Source organism: Pan troglodytes, chromosome 21 (genome assembly GCF_028858775.2).
Source record: "Pan troglodytes isolate AG18354 chromosome 21, NHGRI_mPanTro3-v2.0_pri, whole genome shotgun sequence".
In the NCBI taxonomy this organism is placed as follows: domain Eukaryota; kingdom Metazoa; phylum Chordata; class Mammalia; order Primates; family Hominidae; genus Pan; species Pan troglodytes.
The window spans coordinates 21,019,417-21,040,944 of NC_072419.2; the positions used below are offsets into that span (position 1 = coordinate 21,019,417).

At 36.1% G+C, this 21,528-nt stretch overlaps 1 protein-coding gene across 9 annotated transcripts in view; it reads left to right on the plus strand.

The window, feature by feature from the left end:
* Positions 1 to 21,528, plus strand: part of MACROD2 (mono-ADP ribosylhydrolase 2) — a 2,047,165-nt gene that overhangs the window by 492,191 nt on the left and 1,533,446 nt on the right. For all 9 annotated transcript variants that reach the window (XM_024352108.3, XM_063803019.1, XM_063803020.1 and 6 more), the window contains exon 4: positions 1,157 to 1,186. In XM_024352108.3, the coding sequence (XP_024207876.1) occupies positions 1,157 to 1,186 (30 nt within the window). The remainder of the gene's footprint in view (positions 1 to 1,156; positions 1,187 to 21,528) is intronic.

Here is a 21,528-nt window from a genome sequence, read left to right on the forward strand (position 1 = left end):
TACTTGGAAGATTATATGAGACTAAATTTGACACTCTTAATATTGATATATCGTAAATAGCATTTGGTCTCTATGTATTTTCATGATATTCTCTTTAATGTAACAACAATCAGTAAGCTATCACATATCTAACCTCATGGAACTCACATATCTAACCTCATTGAATCATTAACAATGATATTTGCACCTCTTAAATTATGAAATGGGTGGTCTGTGGGCAGCATGCTAAAATTCAAGTAAAAGACTTCCTACTCCTTTTTCCTAAATTATTTTTTTAGTCTTTTGGTAACTCAGTTTTCACAAAGAAGGGGAGTTTGGTTGCTACCTACTTTCCCTGTAATACTGCTTGGCTATTTTTCAGTGGCAAGAAATAATTCCTGTGATACTTAAGAACTCTATGGAATAAAGCTCAGTATAGTGTATATTGAATTATGCTTTCCGATTATTATATTTGGATAAATTTAGGCATAAGGTTGTTTAATACTTCAGCAGAAACCTGCAATGGAACTTCCTAAAAATTTGACCTTGTGAAAGAAATCCAAATGGAATTGTTTTATATTTTTTTAGCTCCTATAAATGTGTGTGCGGGGTTAATAAATAAATAGGTAAGAAATAGCACAGCATTGTTTAACGTTTATTTCTTTCCTCAAAATAAAAAAGTTAATAGAAAAAGTAATACATTGTTATTATTTAAGAGTTATTTCTTACTGCAAAATGTTTTGTGACAGCTTTGTTTCATTGTGTTTAACTTAATTTAAATTACTATAATACTTTTTTGTTACATCGTCCTTTGAAATCATTGAAATTGGCTAAATAATATTGCTCTATTCTACTTGATAAAATGGAGAGCACAGAAGATTAATTTAGATACAGAATTGAGAATAAAACAGTCTCAATTTGTGCTTAATTTTATTAGAAGGAAATGTATTATAAAAATAGCCATTTGAAGAGAAAAAAGATAAAAGTAGTGAAATATTTTAATTTTCAAACTCTCATAAAATAGTAATACAGGCTGTCTTTAAATGAAAGTAAATATTTTGTGTTTATGTATGTATATGAGACATGATCATTATTAGCTTTATCTTGAATTACTCTGATATACTATATTTCTTATACATATTATTTAATGTCTTTTGTTGTGTTTTGTTTTAAACAGCAAATGCCAGTCTTCTTGGAGGAGGAGGTGGTAAGTCCTGAACATCACTTAACTTAAAATACATTTTAATTGTTATACCAACTACAAGATATTTAGTAAGTTCTATGACACTTAAAAGAAAATTAATTTTGCTGTAGTCATCAACTACAAAAATGTTAATCTTTCAAAAATAATTTATAATATAAATACCTTGGTTTGCTTAAATGTTATTTTAATTGACTTCGAGATATATACAGTACTCTTCTTGTCAAACTTTATATTTCTACTTTTGGCATAAGGTGTAACAGCTATAAGCTATACGAACACACATGTAATACATGTGTGTACATAGTTACAGAGTAACTATGTACATATTACAGAGTTACTTTTAATATGAATTCTAAAACAATAGAACATTTGGAGGCTGTGGTTTCTTTTTCCGCTATAATGACTTTCTTTTGCTTTTCATGACTTTGTACCCTGAGAGCTTAATATATCAGCCACTTACTTTGAAAAGTAAAAAAGAAATTACTGTTGACACTCTGCTTTTTCTTTCTGCTCAGTTAGAGGAGAAAGAGAAGGAGATCAAAGTGAGCTGAGGGAGACAGAGATTCCTGTACTGGGAATTTTTTTGATACTAAAATCTTGTAACTATTTGTATTTTTACTTCTAGGTTAGGAAGATAAAAGCTTTCATAGTCCCAGTATATATAATATAGTAGGAGAGAAAAAAGTATACGATTAGAACAGAGTCCTTTTCATATAAGGCCCAGATGGACATAACTAGGTTTGTTTTCTCTTTCGCTGTCACTCTCTTTCTCCCTTCCTCTCTTGCTCTTTCTTTTTTCTTACACACAGTTGAAACAGATAGGATTGTGCAGAGCCTTAGGCTTTCATCAGGAGGTTTCATTGTAATTTTTATTTGGAAATTAAACATTTAACCTTTGTTTCTCTGTAAGAACAATTGATTTTTAAAAAACAGAATCTTGAAAATAAGAAAAATAGAAAAGTGTTTGAACTAGAAAGTGCTCTTCATATATCACATGTCAGTGCATGTTCTATACCAGAGTATCATGAAATGAGTGTGGGATTTGAAATTGGACTTACTGTGTGGAGACCAGGAAAGCATTACTAAATGACTCCAAGCCTCAGTTACCTCATCTTTAAAGTATGGGGATAATATTAACTATCTAAAGTGTTTATTGGGAGAATTAAACAAAAATATTTGCCAAGTAACTAAGTAATAGAACAGTGGAGGATTCATAAATGTCTATTTCTTTTCTTCTTTCCTAAGTTATTTTAGAAAATATGAATTTGTAGGATGTTTCATTGCACTTGTTATTTTATTTGGGGGGAACTAGAAGGGAAAATTTTCCTTAGAAGTTGAATTTCCAGTAATTTTTTCTCTCTGTCTCTTGTAATAGGTGAAGAAAACATGATTAAGATAAATTGTCCATAGTGCTGATTTTCTTACATGATATATTAGTATTTTAAGAAACCTCACGAATATTGTTAATAGCATAGAGGAAAGTTAAAATTGAGTCTATGTAAACACATTCATCAAGTTAAAACAACAAATTAGGTAGACGATTCAGTTATTGCTTTTGAGTATTTCAAAAAATTGACTTGACTAATTATATTAGTTAAAATCACTTTAGCCACTATAACAGAAAAAGTAAAAAACATTAAAATCCAAAATAACAGTAGTTTAAAGGAGATAGAAATGTATTTCTGTCTCATGTAAAGGTAGTCTAGATACAGGCTGGAATGGTTGTATGATGAATCAGAGACTCAGCTCTTACTTTTCTGTTCTTTCCTAGTGCATGGCTTTCATACTAAGATGACCTCAGGGTACAGGATGGCTGCTGGAGCTCTAGCCATCACAAATATGGCACAGGTCAGGAGAAATAGGAAAGGCAAAATATGAAAAAAAGTGGGCTCCCAAACATGAGTCAGTTTTCTTTAAGCAGATTTCCCTGGAATCCCACATTGTCTTTGAATCTGGACAGTATTCATTCCTAGCATGTAGTCTTTTATTCCAAGAAGCAATGCACTCATCAGAAAAAATTACTGTTCTGTTCACTAAGGAGGAAGGGGAGAATGGAGGTTCAGGAAAACAGTGTAATGTACCTGCCATGGTGGTTACCTCTATATTGTCAAACTGATTTCTTTAAATATATGTATGTATTGTTGGTGTGTATAGAACTGACTCTAGTGATTTGGCTTGTATTTTCTTATGATTCCTCTCTTCTCTGTGAGAAGATTTATGAATTTCTAGCAATGATAAGACATTCAGGAATAGGCCAACTCAGTTTCCTATTTAGCTAAAGTCTTTATTTTAGTGACTTCCTCTAGATGGTTGATTTTGCTCAATTTGTCACGATTTATAATTTTTGAATAATAAAATTAACAACTCAGCATCATCATAAAGATAAATTACAAGTATTTAAGATGGTTGTAATTTCTTTCATTAAAGTAGGTCATCGACAGGTTTAAATTTATTTATGCACTTCTGGAGATGTCAAGATTGCTCTAAAACACATGTCTGCTTTTTGGAAAGCTGCATTTAAAAATTAAATTTAAGGAATATTTTTAGCCTTCTCTGAGCTGATTTTTGACCTTATGATTTTATGACAAATCTTTTTAATCCTCTCAGTGATATTTGTAAAGTAACAGCTAGTAATCATCTAATAAGAAGCAATTGAATTGATATAATTCTCTTGGATTTAATCAAACAATTCCTTTTTTCAACATGAATTAAAATCCCTTCGAAGGTCTGTCAAGAGAATAATTTTTTAATTGACTAAACAATTTGATCAAGAAAATTTGACACCACATACAAAAATAATAATGGGACCTAAGTCCCCTTCTTTAGATCCTCAGGAGGGCTTCCCCCATATTCTATATGAGTAGTACCTGATTGTGAAATGTAGACAAAATTATTGTATGCAAAATTGTATTAGCCATAAAATCTTAGCATTTTGTTGTTCTTTTCTGAGTGCTTACCACCAATAAGACTGATCCCCTGAAAGACTTAAAAAATGGTCACATATCATCCTCTCAGTGCTGATTTTAAAGTGAGAGATTTACTTTACATTGATGTGAATTTTCATCTTTGAGCTAGATATCAATCTTTCTATGAATGTATTGCCACTGACTGCAGTTCATTGTAATGAGCATAGGTGATATGATTACTTCTACTCAGTCATTTCAGTTAAAATTTGATAACTTTTACCAATTTTACCAATTTGCTTGGTAAAATTGATCACTTCTGTTCATATTTTCTAGATAGGTTGAAGGCAGAGACAGTTATGTACTAATTTCTTAATTTAATATATAGCTGGTCTATAGTGACTGAATTGTACTTTTCAGGAGGCATTTACATTAATGTTAAAAATCTTTGAAGTTCCGTTAATTTTTTTGACAAACTTTCCATTATTATTACCAACAGTACCCTGTATATTATTTTACCTGTTGTTATTTTAATGGTTGAGAGAAACTTCTTCAAGGTTGCATAGCTTATAGGGCAAAGTTGGAATGAGAAGACAGTGTTCTTGACTGCCACTCCAGGGCTCCTTGCCCTGGCACTGTGGTTTTTAACATGCCTCTGCTCTCCAGGTTTGCTTTTCTATGCACAGATGGGTAATTCTGTTTACACCAGGAAAAATAAGTGAGAGGACAGGAAAACGTACAGTTAATATATGGATGTTGCATTCCTTGGCTTATTTTCACAAGTCTCAAGATCTACTGATAGCTTGAAAGTCGATACAATGGCACTGTCTTACAGTACTCTTGGATTGCTGCCCAGATTCATATACTTTTTTGTGCATTTGAGATTCAGTCTTAGAAAACACTGCATTTCAGATACATGTTCACCCATCTGTAATAAGAATGTTGTACATGCACAAGGTCCTGTGATGCTGGTACTTTTGGAATATATAGTAAAATATAAATCATTGTAGCCAGTCTTAAATTACATAAAGAAGTAGAATTAGAAAGAAAAATCGGAACTAAAGAGCTAATTCCTCACATCCTTTTGGATCATTATATAATAGGAACAAAATTTACGGTCTCTTACTTTAGATAATATCTTTTCTTTTTCATTGACATAATAGTTAACACAAAACTAGAACCTGCTGATAGAACCCAAGCAGGATATTGTTTATGGGATGTGCTTCCTCCTCCAGTCTGTCAAAGCACTTGAGGGATAATGCTAGACATTTAAAATGATGGTTCCTGACAGAGTGGTAACTTACTGTCTTTTGTACACATAGCTTTATGACTGCCATTTTAATCATATATACATACACAGAGATAAAAAATAAATATATATATTTGCATCAATGCTGTAATTTGATACCTTATTCCTGAGTTGATTCTGTGGCAGGTTAATAGATAAGTACTGTTGTCTAAGAAGCAAGTGCTGTTATCTATGCAGTCAGCCCCAGCTGCAATGCATGCAAAGCCATTTGTCCAACGCGAGAACAGAGAGGACACTGTGAGCCTTCCCACCTCTGATGGCTTCCTGCTCTCCTTCTGCCCCTTAGAGTAGGCCCAAAGATGGACAAGGTTCAGTGCCTTGTGTTAGTACCTGCTCCTCTAATCTCCCTCATTTCTGATTTGGACAGTTCTACTTGCAGAGAGGATTCATTATGCTTGTCTGTTATTAATGTCCCTTCATACAATGAGGCTGTTTGTGTGACATACTAAAATTCATGCTTGAAAAGGAATAAAATTATAACCTGGGTGATAGGTGATAGGTGCACCAAAATCTCAGCCTTTGCCATTACACAATTCATCCATGTAACCATAAAACACTTGTACACCAAAAGCTACTGAAATAAAAAAAAAGAAAAAAAAGAAGAGTGAAATCATAAACCATGTGCTCTTATATCATAGATAGTATTTGTGCATCTCCACACACCCATCATGTTTCTAAACACAAACACACATATGTGCATACATTCATTCAGCAAAGATTAATTGAGTTACTATTGTTTGTCAGTATGGATTATTGATTGGGCAGTAAACACAGCCTTTTCCCTGTGGCCAATCATGATCCCTGTTCAGCTGAATTACTAGAGCAATTATAGTTGTCTACATTCTTTCAGATGTTCCAAGGATTCTGCTGGCATAGTCTTTTGAGTTAAAATGATGCTTTAACATTAATAGAATGGGCATTGGATGCCTTCTTTAAAAGGCAGAGCAGATATCCTGAAAACAACTAATTTCACAAAAAATCTGAGTTGCTACCTGGAATTCCTAATGTGAAGAGCAATGTGTTTAAAGGGCTTTTTGAGTGTGTTTAAGAGGGAATGATGTCATAAATTTTGTCTTAAGCATTCACAAGCAGAGTGGAGCGCCCTCTCACCCTCCCTCCACATACACAACGGCTTTCCCAGCATATATCACTCCAGCGCTCAACATCCTGCAGTGATTCTGTTTCACTCTTGTTAAACCTCCAGATGTGGCCGGGCTTCAGGCATGCTGGGAGGAATCTAGGATAGCAGTCAGCAGGGAGGGACTGAGGCAGTTTACAGAGGGTAGAGTGTTGGGGGTTACCCCTCAGGAGAGTCAGTCAAGCATGGCTAGTAGTGACTTTGCCAGCTGGCCTGTGCTCAGCAGGGGAGGGGCCCCAGCCATGGGCCTGGGGAATAGCAACAGCCTCTCAGTCCTGAGAGAGAGCAGCATGGCAGGAGAAACTCAGGGGCTCTGGCCTTTTTACTCAGGCAGGGAGCAGAGATGCAGGAAAGGATGTGATGCTAAGCCACAGAAAATAGGGTTTAAATCTTAACTGCCTCGGCCAGGCACGGTGGCTCATGCCTGTACTTTCAGTACTTTGGGAGGCCAGGGTAGGAGGATTATTTGAGCCCAGGAGTTTGAGACCAGCTTGGGCAACATACTGACACCTCATCTCTACAAAAAATAATCAAAAATTAGCCAGGTGAGGTTGTGCATGCCTGTGGTCCCAGCTACTTGGAAGACTGAGGTGGGAAGATCGCTTGAGCTCTGGACGTTGAGGCTGCAGTGAGCCATGATCACACCACTGCACTCCAGCCTGGCCATCAGAGTGAGACCCTGTCTCTTAAAAAAAAAATCCTGACTGCCTTAGGTGGGATTGATCCTGGGCACTGTGGGCGGATGAGCCTGCTAAAGGAGGCCAGGAGGCCCAGATATGAGGAAGAAGAGGGAAGGTGGTTAGGGACCAGGAGCCAGGCCAGGTCTGAACACTGAGTTACACACTGAGCCAACCTAGCTTTGCCCTCCCTCCTTCCCTCCTCACCGTCTTCTGTCCTCCCTCCCTCCTGCCTCCCTTCCTTCTTTACTTTCTTCCTTCCTTTCCCTGTTTCCCTCCTTCCTTCCTTCTTTTCTTTTTCTCTTTCTCAGTCAACAGCAACTATTGATTACCTCTTGTATACTAGCCTTAAAATCAGTGTAGGTAAGATTCTTAGAACTAAGTGCAGCCAGAGGCATAAGTACTTATTTACACATTAATATTTTAAGAACTAAATAGGTTCTTCAAGCAGGGAAAATGAAACAGAACAAAGGAAGTCAACAGCTTATAGTGGTCAGGGAAGGCTTCCCAGAAGAGGTGACATGGGAGCAGTCTTGAATGATGAGTAGTAGTTTTCAGGAAGCAGAAGGTCATGATCTATTCAGATATATTTCCTACTCTTTGCTGTAGAGATCTTGCTCTGCCATCTCCTCACTGTTCTGCCATCATATCATCCAGGTCTTGGTTAAGCTGTTTTCTTTGACAGTCCCAGCATGCCACTTAAAATGGAGTGAAAAGTGTTAGGGCAGAACTGAAGAGAGGAACTCTGGTGCTGGTGAGGTGAATAGCAAACCTCCATCAGAGCAACCTGGGCAAAGTCTGGTCATCATCGCCAGTGCGAGCTCCTCCCCGCTTTACTTTCTCTTGTGATTACCTCACCTGCTTCTCAGTCTAGGGACCATCTCTACAGCTGCTCACTCCAGTTGGATTTCTAGTATGTGTATTCTTCATTCCACATGAACTTGTCTAGTTCTTGCTCTTAAAAGTTTAACTTAGCCCTGGTTGCTCTAATCTTGCCTGCTTTTTGTCATTAAGCCTTCCAGATGCTCTTCCTGGTAGAGGAAGGTGAGGTGGGAGGGTTCAAAATCCAAGCCATGCATCTACCTTGAACTCTTCTATTGTAATGGCAATTCCAAGGACATAATTTGTTTATTACACTCTAACTTTGGTTACTGTGATCCCTTCATTCTAAAACTAAACTTCAAAGTTATTCATCATGTTTACTACACATGCTCCCACTTCTAAGTGAACCTCCCTGTTGAAAGGGCAACCCTATGCAGATTAAATGCTCCTTCTCATTGTAGCCATACCTGAACCTGGAAGTGTGTATTCCCCAATTAAGGCAGAAACTTCCTGAGAGTGAGTAATTTCATATTCATCTTTATAGCCCTGGCTTATTCTATCACATATAGTAGGTGCTTTGAGATATTACTGTCCCTCATCCCGGATTCTCAACATGTTTATATAGTTCAGTTTTGACCAGTTTACTTTGGAAAGTTAATCGCTTTATCTTCAAGTGATTTCTAAATGAAAAAAAAAAAACCCAAACTTCAGAAATGCTTTTAACAGGCAACCTGAGGATTATATTCATATTTATACAGTAATTATTTTTATCATAGTATTATCTTTTATTTTTAAAAAGTTTGTATGGCCAGGATCTCATAATTTTCTTTAAATATATTTACTTTAAATGGGCAATAAAGAGAACAATATGTAATTGAATAGATGGGGAAATGAAATACAGAGAATTTACATTCTACAGATCACATGGAAAGAGAGAAAGCCTATTGTTTCATTCATGTTTTACCATATTGAGGGTATTTAACCAGTTATATCATTCTCCTTTTTCATAGTTTGATTTTAGTTTATTAATAATTTGTCTTTTACGTACTACAGGTAACTTGTCATTGACATCATATTACTAATATGTATACTAGTGTTATCCTACAATACATTTCTATTTTTTTTTAGCTTCAATAATATAGAAAAATTGTATGTGTTGGTGTTCTTAACTGGATACTCTTTTAAGGTCACTTGTTTCCATTTTACTTTTGATTTTTAGAGTTTGCCTTTTTAAAATGAGTTTTATAATTGGTATGTATTATTTATATTTGTATGTTTCATAATTAACTCTTTTTAAAAAAATAGAGGTTTAGTCATTCTTTCAGAAAATGTTGAGATTAGCAAATCATGCTCAAAGATAGGAATTAAAGGTTGTAAAGAAAAAGAAATAAAAATAATGGAAGCCCTCTTTTCAGATGTGGAAATACGTTGGTAAAAATTCTAGGCTCTTATAAGTTCTCTCACTGTGTTGGGCTAGCTAAATGATACCTAAATGGTTGGAAGTTCAGATAATATCTATAAACAAATATTTTAAAGTTAGGAAGTACTCTAACAGGTGCCAGGATATGTCTACATATCTTCCTAATTATATAGTAGCTATAGTATAATGCTTGTGTAGCTTATCTACTTGCGTTAAAGGTAAAATCTTTTTAAAACTATAAAAAAGAGAAGTTTATTGAGTTCCCGATTTAAATATCTCTCATCCCCAAAGAATCTCTGAATGTGACTTGTTGGTACACAGTAGGAAACAAGTTTCAAGCAAAATACTGCAGGTCAAGCCTGTTATGTTTTGGGATGACTACATTATATTCCTTCAGTTTATGGCAAAGAATTGGTTTTTTAACTGTATCTGATGTAGCTCCACAGTAATACAAGGTGGGGCAATTTCTTAGGGAGCCACTTTTATAATCTTTTTTGTTTTTGGCACTGTTAAGAATCCTCTTCTTCATTTACCCCTCAAACTGAAGATACTGTAGGGATGAATGAATCTGGCCAGTTGTTGATGGCAACAAATTCAAGATCTCCAGGGTCCTGTCACAGGCACTGTGGGTCCCTCGGGTTACATGATCCCTTATTGCTGCAGCTCTCTTTGGTCAAAAGTCATTATTTTTTTAATGAGTTAGGACAAATTTATTGTTTTGTATACTAGTTTCCTGTTCTAAAATGATGGTTATAATGGTACCTAACTACTTTACAGGTGTGGAATAACTAATTGCCCACTGTAAAATGTTGTTCAACTACAAAGTGTTAGATAAATGAGTATCACTCTACTTGTCATTATTATTAATATTATAGTGTAAATCTGAAAGATGAAAGTTGCTGGATAATTGTAAGATATGGTGATGGTGTATCCAAATAAAGGGGAATAACCTGAATTGTTGGATAACACAAATCCAGATATCTGTGTGTAGTAGAAGAGTTTGTTTTACAAAAAGATAATATAGATAGCTGTGCTTTAATTAACCCCTCAAAAATCTGAGGATTTTTCCTACAAATATGGATAGAGGAATATTCTAACAGTAGTTCATTTCATTGGTATGTATAGTGGTCATCATAAGGAAGCATCTTTCAAGTATTTAAATGCCCAGAGTAAAAAATAATTATATACTAGAGTATGAGGAATTCCAGCTTCATGCAACATTACCAGTCTAGGAGAAGGTGAGCTTAACGTAGTCTTCAGGACAGGACACGTGATGAGGCCATCTCTTAAGGTATGTGAAAAGAAGCCAGAAGCAGTAGCATTTTTCTATTCAGGCACATGCTTGGCACTGGGGAGGAACAAGGGATCCCACAGAATAGAGTTAATGGCCCAGCCACGTGTATGTCCAGCAGGCAGTCAGGCCTGGAAAAAGAAGTAGGGAAAGAAAAACCTAGCAGAAGCTTAGAGTACACAAGGGAAGGGTGGTGCTGCAACCTGGAAGGTGACAGGGGAGACCAGGTATCCTCATGGGGGCACCTGACCCTGAGTTTAAATGGCAGCAGGAGAGACCTGGCAATAGTCTGGAGCCCTCTGAGGTCAGTATACAGACCCCAGGTCTGAAAGGGTGACCCAAGTCAGATTAGCTCAGAGAAGATTGAGGCTGCTAGAGAATCTGAGTCTCCAAAACTGGCTTTGGGAGTGGGGCTGAATGGAGCTTATGCATGGGGAGAATCAGTGGATTCAGCTATGAACAACTGGGAGAGAGATGCAAGAAGACTCAGAAATGTACAATATTGGGACGTTCTCCAGGAGAAGATGAACAAGAAGTGATGTCTGAGGAGTTGTAGCTAAAATACTCTCTCAGCTTCTGCCACATGGTTATTTCTGACCAACAGAAAGCTCTCAGAAATAGCCATGAGGGGCACAAAGCCCTCACTAGGCTAAAAATCCACTAACTCTGCAACTTCCTAGATGCTGAACACACCAAAGGCCTCACACTTACAAATGTGGTATGATGTCCATGCCTGCAGGGTCAGCTTTGCAGGACATAGACCAAAAAGACTTTTACAAAGCTCCAGGTTTCATTTCTAGCATGATTGGAAAAAGCATAATTTTCTAGTCAGATTTTGTTAAACAAGGAATAATTCTACATCTCCATTAGTACAAAAGCCTTGCTCTGTCATTAGATTATCTCTACTTAAGAATCTTCTAGCAGGCCTCTCTGCATGCCCTGGATGGTTGGGCACTATCCCTACTGTGTCTCCATCAAAGTCAGTGCATTTTCTTAGGTAACTATCTCTCTTTCCTCTAAGATTATAGATTTCACAATGACATGGACTGTTTCTATTGTGTTCACTTGCTGAAACCTCAGAATCTTGTAGAAAATTTGACATATAAGAGGCACCTACCAACTAGCTGTTGGACAGATGGCTAAAGAAATGATGGTAATAACTAACATTTATGGGGTGCTGATCTGTGCCAGGCACTGTGTAAGAATTGCACATACATTATCTATGTTAATTATCTCAATATTCTGAGTAGATAGATATTATTATTCTTCTCATTTTACAGATGGAAGATCAAAAGCTCAGTGAGGTTAGGATAAATAAAATATTGGGCAGACCCAGTATTTAAACTAAGACTCTCTCCAACTCCAAATCCCCCTTTTAATCATTGTACTGTAAGTTCACGAGTTCAAATTAACTTAGTATTACTTATGGGAATAAGGAGTATATTCGTGGATGTATATGTCTCTAAACCTTCTTATTCTGATTTTTTCTGGGCAACAGGTTTTCTTCTTTGAATTTCCAACTCATCCTTATGTCTAATTCTCATCCTCTGGAAATAGCTTTACCCCTCAGAGTTATTTCCTGGGAATAGAAGAATCAGTGGTGCTAAGCTAGGAATTTCTAGGCTTGTCTCTCCTTCTTTCTCAGTTTGAATATGCTACAGTATCTGTTATTTAACCTTAATTCTGATAAAATAGTATTTTCAATAATCAGAAATTCTGAGGATCTTCTTGTATTTATAAATAACAGAAATAAACTATAAAGAAGTCCTCTGACTTTTCTCAATTCCATTTTTCTTTCACACAGACAATCATTATTCGATGTACAACTTTTTATTTGTCATAGTTTTATATACATATGTATCTGCAAATAACAGACAATATTGTTTAAAAATGTTGCATAAATATATTATGGGCATTCTAAAATTTGTTTTTATTTTATTATTTTGCTAAGCATTGTTTAAAAATGTATTCATGTAGATATAGAAACCACTAATTACAAAATGATTACTCTAAGGATACTTTCGGTTTAATTGAGAATGGCTTTATGCCTATAAAATTCAGTTCTGTTTTTGAAAAGTAGCTTTTAGGAACATATGTACCAGTTATACAAGAATATGTCTTCATAGTCCTGGTACAGCTAGTCTTTCTAATGAAGATGATAAAAGTTGGAAAATTTGAAGTATGTACAGTATATAGTTTTGGAAGGCAGCAGCAGTACTAAATTTCAACTCCCACAAGTTTAGATGTGCCAGGGTAGTATATCTGGATAATATTTAGATTGGTGCTCTTAAATCTGTCTAGTGTTTCTTTGCATATATCAAGGAATACCTGTTTTTGGCCTAAAAAATTTTATGCCAATCTTTATACCCAAATGCCAATGGTTAATTCATCCTTTAAAAAATAATACAAGATAACTTTGATAAAACACCTAGAAAGTTCTTATGTTTGTCTCTTTTCCCTTGAACAGGGAGAAGAACTCTATTACAAGTATTATCTTAAATATACTCTGAATTAGTGGTTCTAAAATTTGAATATGCATCAGAATTGCTTGGAGGGCTTGTTAAAACACAAATTACTGGGCCTTATGCCCAGAATTTCTGTTTTAGTAAGTCTGAGGTGAAGTCCATGAATTTGCATTTCTAACAAGTTCCCTTTTAATGCTGACCCTGCCAATCTGGGGACCACACTTTAAGAATTACTGCTCTAAATAAAAGTGAATAAAGAAGGGACTTTAGGTTATGGCAGAGTGAGGAGATTGGTAAATCCTCTCTCCAAAAAAAGCAGCTATACGGCTGGACAAAAAATCTCCAACAAAATAAAATCATAACCATTTTAGTACTCTTAACATCTAAATAGAATATAACAATTTTTTTTTTTTTTTTTTTTTTTTTTTTGAGACGGAGTCTTGCTCTGTCACCCAGGCTGGAGTGCAGTGGCGCGATCTCGGCTCACTGCAAGCTCCGCCTCCCGGGTTCACGCCATTCTCCTGCCTCAGCCTCCCGAGTAGCTGGGACTACAGGCGCCCGCTACCACGCCCGGCTAATTTTTTGTATTTTTAGTAGAGACGGGGTTTCACCGTGTTAGCCAGGATGGTCTCGATCTCCTGACCTCGTGATCCGCCCGCCTCGGCCTCCCAAAGTGCTGGGATTACAGGCGTGAGCCACCGCGCCCGGCCAGAATATAACAATTTGAGAAGGATTTATGCTTCAAAAACTGGTGAACTTCATAGTTGGAATCTATGGCAACGTTACTCCCACCCTCTCCATTTGGTTGTGTGGAAAATCTGCAAGGGTTGGGAGTGTTGGGGGGTGGGCAGGTTGTGCCTCTGTAGTCAAACAAGATTCATAGACTTTGAGTGGTGAGTGATTAATACGCCCTGAAGAGTTGTCAGTGAAAGTGATGATCTTGGCCGGATGAGGGCCAAAAGCCTGAAGTTATGGTTGTGGTTGGGACCAATATATTTCTGGCTACCACTGAGCACATGCACAGTGGAGATCAAGAGACCCTAAGCTTTTTATGTACTCTTGTCCAACCCTGAGGCTGTACACATTTGCATAGGAGCCACAAAAGGCCAAGAAGAATATAAAAGCCAGAGAAGACTTGTAAATGGCCTTAACCGTGGAATGCACTTCCCTACCCATATAAAGATCTGTGAACAGAGAATGGAAGTCTATCTGGCTCTAGATATTTGTGCAAAAGGACTATCCAGTCATTGGCTGAAAACTTAGTTACAATGAATCAGGAGTAACCCTTGGGAAGCCAGAATTAAAAATAAAAAACAAGAATAAAAAAAAATCCAGGCAAAGATGTCAGAGACTGCTGATCATGAAGGAGACGTATTTTACAGATTTAAGCCTGGGTAAGTTACCAAACAACTCCAAAACCTTCCAGCACCGATAACTTTCAGATAAAAAATAATCATGTTCCGGCCAGGCCTGGTGGGTCACGCCTGTAATCCCAGCATTTTGGGAGGCTGAGGTGGACAGATAACGAGGTCAGGAAAGCAAAACTGTTTTGGCTAACACAGTGAAACCCTGCCTCCACTAAAAAATACAAAAAATTAGCCGGACGTGGTGGCACGTGCCTGCAGTCCCAGCTACTCGTGAGGCTGAGGCAGGAGAATCACTTGAACCCAGGAGGCGGAGGTTGCAGTGAGCTGAGATCACGCCATGGCACTCCAGCCTGGGTGACAGAGCGAGACTCTGTCTCAAAAAAGAAATTAATAATAATAATCGTGTTCCAGAGTGGCGATACTATATTATTCAAAACACTTTTAAAAAATGGGACATTCAAATAAACAGGAATCTGTGACTAGTATTCAGAGAGAATAAAACAGTCAAAAAGTAGAATGGTGATTACTGTAGACCAGTGGGGGTGAAGAAGGAATAGGGAGTTATATTTAATGGGTACAGGGTTTCAGTTTGGGAAGATGGAAAAAGTTCTGGAGATGCAGGGTAGTGATGGTTACAGTTGAGTTTTGGCCATTATTTCTTCAAATATTTATTCTCTTTCTTTCCTCTCTTTCTGGGGCTCCTGTTACATATATGTTGTAAAAAAATATGCAAATAAACAGGTACTTGTGACTAAAACTCAGAAAGTAAAAACAGCTGAAAAGTAGAATGGTGATCACCAGAGACCAGTGGGGCAAAGAAGGAATAAGGAGTTATTATGTAACGAATACAAGGTTTCTGTTTGGGAAGAAGAAGAATTTCTGGAGATGCAGAATTGTGTGAATGTCTTTAATGTTACTGACCTGTACTATTAAAAATGGCCCAAATGGCCAAGTTTATGTTATTTATATATATATACATATTTATCACAATAAAAAATGTAGACAATAGAAACTATGACTGAGTGTCTCCAGATGTTGGATTTAGCAAAGATTTCAGAGAATTATATTATATTGCCATTTTAAATATAGTTAAGAAACTAAAGGATACATATATTTAAAGAATTAAAGGAAAGTGCCACAACAATGAATCAATAGATTCTCCACTCCCCACTATGTTGATGGCCATAAGGATGGTGGCCCATGTCCATGATACAGTTTGCTGATGCTGCAGGGAACAACATGGACCTTGTTTTTCTATGATTGAGTGCACTGGCCTGTTTGTTGTCTCCCTGAGAAATCAGCTCAGGGGCTTGCCTTTGTTTTACTTAACTCAGAAATTTCTGAGGGCTGGAGTGGCCTCCTGAAAGTATTTAAAGGCAAATATACTAGCTACAGCCTCCTGAGATAAGGGATGTGAAATCATGCCAACATTAGACATACAGAAAAGCCTGGGAAAGAAGAGGCATGGAGGGAGAGAAGTGATTTGAAAGGCTTTCACATGTGCCAGGAAATCTACAAAGCCACAGATAAGCCCAGGGCTGGATGCATCTTCAGAAAAGACTCAAGAAACAAGAGTTTCACCTCTGGTTCACCGTTAGGATCAGTGAAAACAGGAAGTGAAGGCTAAGGAAGAGTTATAAATAGCCTGAATAAGTATTGAAGAAATGCCTCAACATACAGTCAGTCTGCAAAGATGGGAGATTTTCTTTTCTCTTTTTTTCCCTTTTCCTCTTCTCTTCTCTTCTCTTCTCTTTTCCTTTCTGCTCCTTTTCTTTTCTTTCGGCTCTAGGCATTTAAGGAAATACCTGTCGAATTGTTATTTGACCACTAAGCTAACAGAGCAGAGACCTCAGTGACCACACTTAACAAAGAACACAGTCTTCATGCAAACGGTTTAGAAAAATCACTGAACAATCAAAACCCATGACTGCGGCCAACAATAAACCCAAGGGAGGGAGAGAGAGCAGAATCTGATTTTCAGAGATTTGACATTAGAATATTAAAAGTTCACTTTTCATCAGAAAATTACAAGGCAAGCACCTCCATGTGCCAGGCACTGTTCTAGGTAGTAGCAATATACCTATGAACAACGTGGACAAAAATCCTTGCTCTTGTGAAGTTGGCATTTTATTAAATAAATATATTTATTCACTAAGGCCTTAATTTTTCAGCATCTTATTATGTTAATTTTCAAACACATAGAAAATTAAAACAATTACACAGTGAATTGTTCATATGTTTACCACCCAGATTCTACCTTTGACATTTTACTATATTTGTCCTATCTTGTATCTATCCATGTAGCCACCTATTTATCCATCTACCAATCCATCCTTTTTGCTTATAGCATTATATTTAAGACCACACAATGAAAACAACCTAAATGTTCAATAGTAGGGGATTTGTTAAATAAATTTATGTATTTGCACTCAATGGAATCATATGCAACCATTAAAACTTATAATTTTCAGACTGAGGAAAATCTGTATCTAGTTTTAGGAGAAAGCAGGATATTAAACTACTGTGCATTTTTATTTTAACACTATGTAACCAGCTATACAAATCAAAAGAACCATAAGCTATTGTAGAAAAAGGAAGGATACTTTATCTGTTAGGCTAGAGGGTTTTTTGTAACCATTTTTTTCTTTCCCCTTTTTAAATTTTCATTAATGTTGTTACTGCATTATTTATTCCATACATACCTTTACAATTTTTTAATTGGGACAGTAAAATCATTAACTGTAATGTGCCTCCAAACTATTCAGCAGGACATGGAGAAAATTGTAATATATTTGATTAACTAATTGCATATTGGATATTTTCTAGTGCCTAGATATACAAAGATGAATAAAATGAGCTATTCCTTGCCCAATAGAAGTTCACAATATGTTAGAGACTATATATTTCCATAAAAGAATAAGTATATGATGAACAATAATTGTGCTGTGTATATTATGTAGTGATTAAGAGTGGATTTTGAACTGATTCTTTAGATTTGCTTCCAAGACCCATTTCATACCAGCTGTTTGATATTTGGCAAGTTATTTAACCTCACTTTGCCTGAGTTTCTTATCTCTAATGAAGTTAAAATTACTTCCTACTCCTCACATTTATGTGAGGATTAAATGAGTTAATACAAGTTAAAAGCTCAGAATAATCTCTGGCACATTATAAATAGTAAACAAATGTTAGCTATTTAGTTATTATTTTAAGTATTAACATATTGTTAAGATTTCATGTTAATATATTGGTATTAAGATTCTATAATAAGTTAGATTTTTCTTCAGAACTTCTACTGATTATGTATTTATACATATTTTAGTGCATATATGCTGATTCAGTGAAGTAAAGGTAACATATTTATGTTTGGATGATCAGATATTAAAGTTGCAAATTTTACTTCAGCCCAATATATTTATATTCCCTTTTAAAAGTCTTTATTGGCAAAACATAGTTAAAATATTCCAACCCTTAGAAACATAAGGTGGAACTCATTTCTAACTTAAAAATTATTTAAGACTATTTTAGGGTACAGATTGATTCTCTTAGACAGTGTTCTGCTTTCTATTATCTTAGCGTTGGTGTTTAAGTTGTATAAATTTATGGCAGCGTTTGGAACTAGCTCAAGGTTTACATTTGATCAGGATATGTGGTCAGATTAAAAGCAGTTTTTCCTTAGCTCTAAGCCTAATGTCAATAGAAAACTATATTGAAAAGAAAAATGTCTCTTGAGTTTTCAGAATATATTGTGTAATTCCATGGTAAATACAAATATAAATATTTTGTGATTAATAAAAAGAGAAAAACATGAGAATTTAGATGCTTGCTTCCTAAATTACCAAAGTGAAAAGAGGACATTTATTTTTGTTTGTCTTTACCTCACTTTCACAAGGAATTTCAGATGGAACAGTTGCCAGTTTATAATTCTCCTCTTGAATATTTTAGTGTCATTAAATAGGAATAATTTGGATCACATACAAGATTATGATGGAAATGATAGAATGATGTAATGACTTTGGAGCGAGTTTTGTCTTGTCTCAGGAGAACTCATAATTGGATTGTGTTTATGGAAGAAGATGAAGAAGAAGAGACCCAAAAATGGAATAACCCTTTTATCTTTATCTGACTCTCTATTCTTGTCACAGTTTTTATCTTCAGGAGGGCACAAATAGCCTCTATCTGATTTCCCTATCCCATGCATAGGGTTTTCCTAAAGTTTTTTCATGAAGAAGAATTTATTTTTAAAAATTCTGTTCTATTCATCATGTGTTATTTTTAAATGAGTTTCACAGAGATACTCTGAAGCTGAAGAGGTTGTTTTTAATAATCTGATGTTACATGATAAGTACTGGAAAAAGGTGGATGCAGGGAGTGGGTGGTATGATAAAATGCTGTGGGTGTAGGTCCTGAACTGCAGGTTGGTAAGTGTTTTTTTGGTAAGTCAGGAGATAATTTAAGCTTACTTATGTGATTGCTCTATTCCCCATAATCCTTTGCGATGCTTGGTGAGACAGAATGAAAGAACTCCAGGTCTTAGCTGTTTGTTAGTGAACTGCTTTTTCTTAGAGCTGATGCTTTTGGTTATCAAGGAAGTCTGGATAGTGATGAAGACAAGTGTTGACAGGAGGGAGGCTGAAGATTAGGGTTATTTTTTTGAGTAAGAAAACATGTAACTTAATTGTACACTTAAAAATAACTGAAAGAGTGTATTTGGATAGTTTGTAACGTAAAAGGGTAAATGCTTGAGGGGATGGACACCCCATTCTCCATGATGCTGTTATTTCACATTGCATGTCTGTATCAAAACATCTCATGTACCCCATAAATATATACACCTACTAAGTACCCACAAGCATTAAACATTTAAAAATTAAAAAATATATATGTGCATACTCTTTAGGAAAAAAGACCACTCCCAGTTCAGCTAATATCTGTGATCTTTTTGGATATTTTACTCCTGAAAATGGCTTCGATGGCTTCATTAGAAACAACCTAAAATATTTCTTTTCCATAGTGAATAAATTCTGAAAGATATTTCTCCTCATAAAATTTAACTAATTAACCTAATGCCATCCTTGGAATATTTAAACGCTATGTCTGTTGTGTTTGGTTTAGGAAAAAGGACAACCCTAGAACCCAATTTTTTTCAGATTTTGCACTATAAATTTATTCATATATATTAAACAAAGTTGCTGACAGTAAAAAAAAAAGTTGTATATCCTATTACATGTGTGATTTAGTAATATCCTTTAGGACACAATAACAATTATGAGGTACAATAAAATTTCATTCTGTGCAGAGCTTTTCATGGAACCTCTAACCTCAATTCTTCCATAGCACTGTACTACACCACGCAGTAAAGAAATATTTTTTCAACTTATTTAGTATTTGAGGTATAAAATCTGGAGGGGGGAAAATGAGGATTTCAGGTGGATTTGAAATGAGATGGAGAGTTAATGAAACAGAGAGATACAGGCGGGATTCCTCGGGCTGTCAAGAGTAGGGAAGATTGAAGAGGCAAAAATGAATTCAAAGTGCATAGGCAGATGCAAAGATATCCATGAAGGTCTATCATCCATGATATTAGCTAGAGCAAATAGGCAAATTTTCTTTTCCAAAAGGAAGCTATATTTAAAGAAAAATTAAACATAAGGGGAAACTTGAGAGTGATTTGTAGGAATTCACATCAAGCGGGTGGTCCTGTTTCTCAGCCCATGCTGAAGCATTCCCCATCTGTCATCTGAAGGGAAAGAGCATTGAATTCTTAAAGTATGGGAGTTTCCCCTGTGGAGGAATGAGAAGATGCAGTGTGCAGCTAACAACCAAGGCTTGGGGGTGGAAGATGGGAAGAATCTGAAGAGCATGGAGGTATTAGGGCCATGTTAGACTGACTGAATGAAATAAATACGGGTTAGAGAAAAGTGGAGGGAGGGAAAAGTAAAATCAGTCAAGAATTCTAATTGCTTACTCATTTGGAAATGAATGGACACTTATGAATGAGACTTCGCTGCCCAGAAGATAGGAAGTAGCTTAGAAGTTGTTTCCTGATGGATAAAGCAGTGTGCAGATTCCAGTCACTTGGGTCTGTTCTTGCTTCTCATGAGCACACACCTCACACGTACTTGACCTGAGAGGAGATGCTCTTGTTGGAAACTAAGATTTTTTGTCCTCTCGTGCCTCACATTATACAGTCGCTGGAGGTGAAAGATCAAAGCTGGAAAAGTCATCTTTGAAGGGGAAACACCTTTCCTCACTCATGTTTATGATTTTTTTCTGTCTTGGTTTCATAGAAAAACTATGCAGGTAGCCAGAGCCCTAAGTTGTTGTGCCATCTGTAAACCTGACATCATGTGCAAATAACAACAGATGATGGAATTTCACCTAGGGTCTGATTGTGCCCAGGGAGACTTCATAGGCTCCAAATGCCTGCTTTTATCTTATACATCGAGAAGCCATTCAAACTTTCAGGGCTCTGCCAACTTGGCAAGAAGAAGAGTTGGCAAGCTTCCCATGCTAGTTTTCTTTTAGTTTGAAAGTTTTGAAGTGGGTCTGAGGTTGTGATAAATGCTTGTGAGGTCTCTTATTTGTTGACCATAAGCTTTTCATCATTTGACATGAATGAGAAACATCATTCCTTTGCAAGGATATTCCCTTTTTTCTGTTTCTTTAAAGTTATCTTAGAGACTTCTCAGTTACTGTATGAAACCATAAATTCTCTGAGCAAATGCCTGTTTTGACAGAGAGCTTTAAAGATACATGGCAAAAGTTTAAACAGGTCCTAACTGATGGGATTTAAATACTGTATATAGTAATTAAATAGTTATGCTAATAAAACCCTAAAGCACTGCTTGCATTTTTCTTCTTTAATCTCTCAAATTTTTCTCCAAGACTCAAAATTCATGAATTAAATGAATTAGCCAAGGGAAATATAATTGTGTTAAATTTCCTAAGTG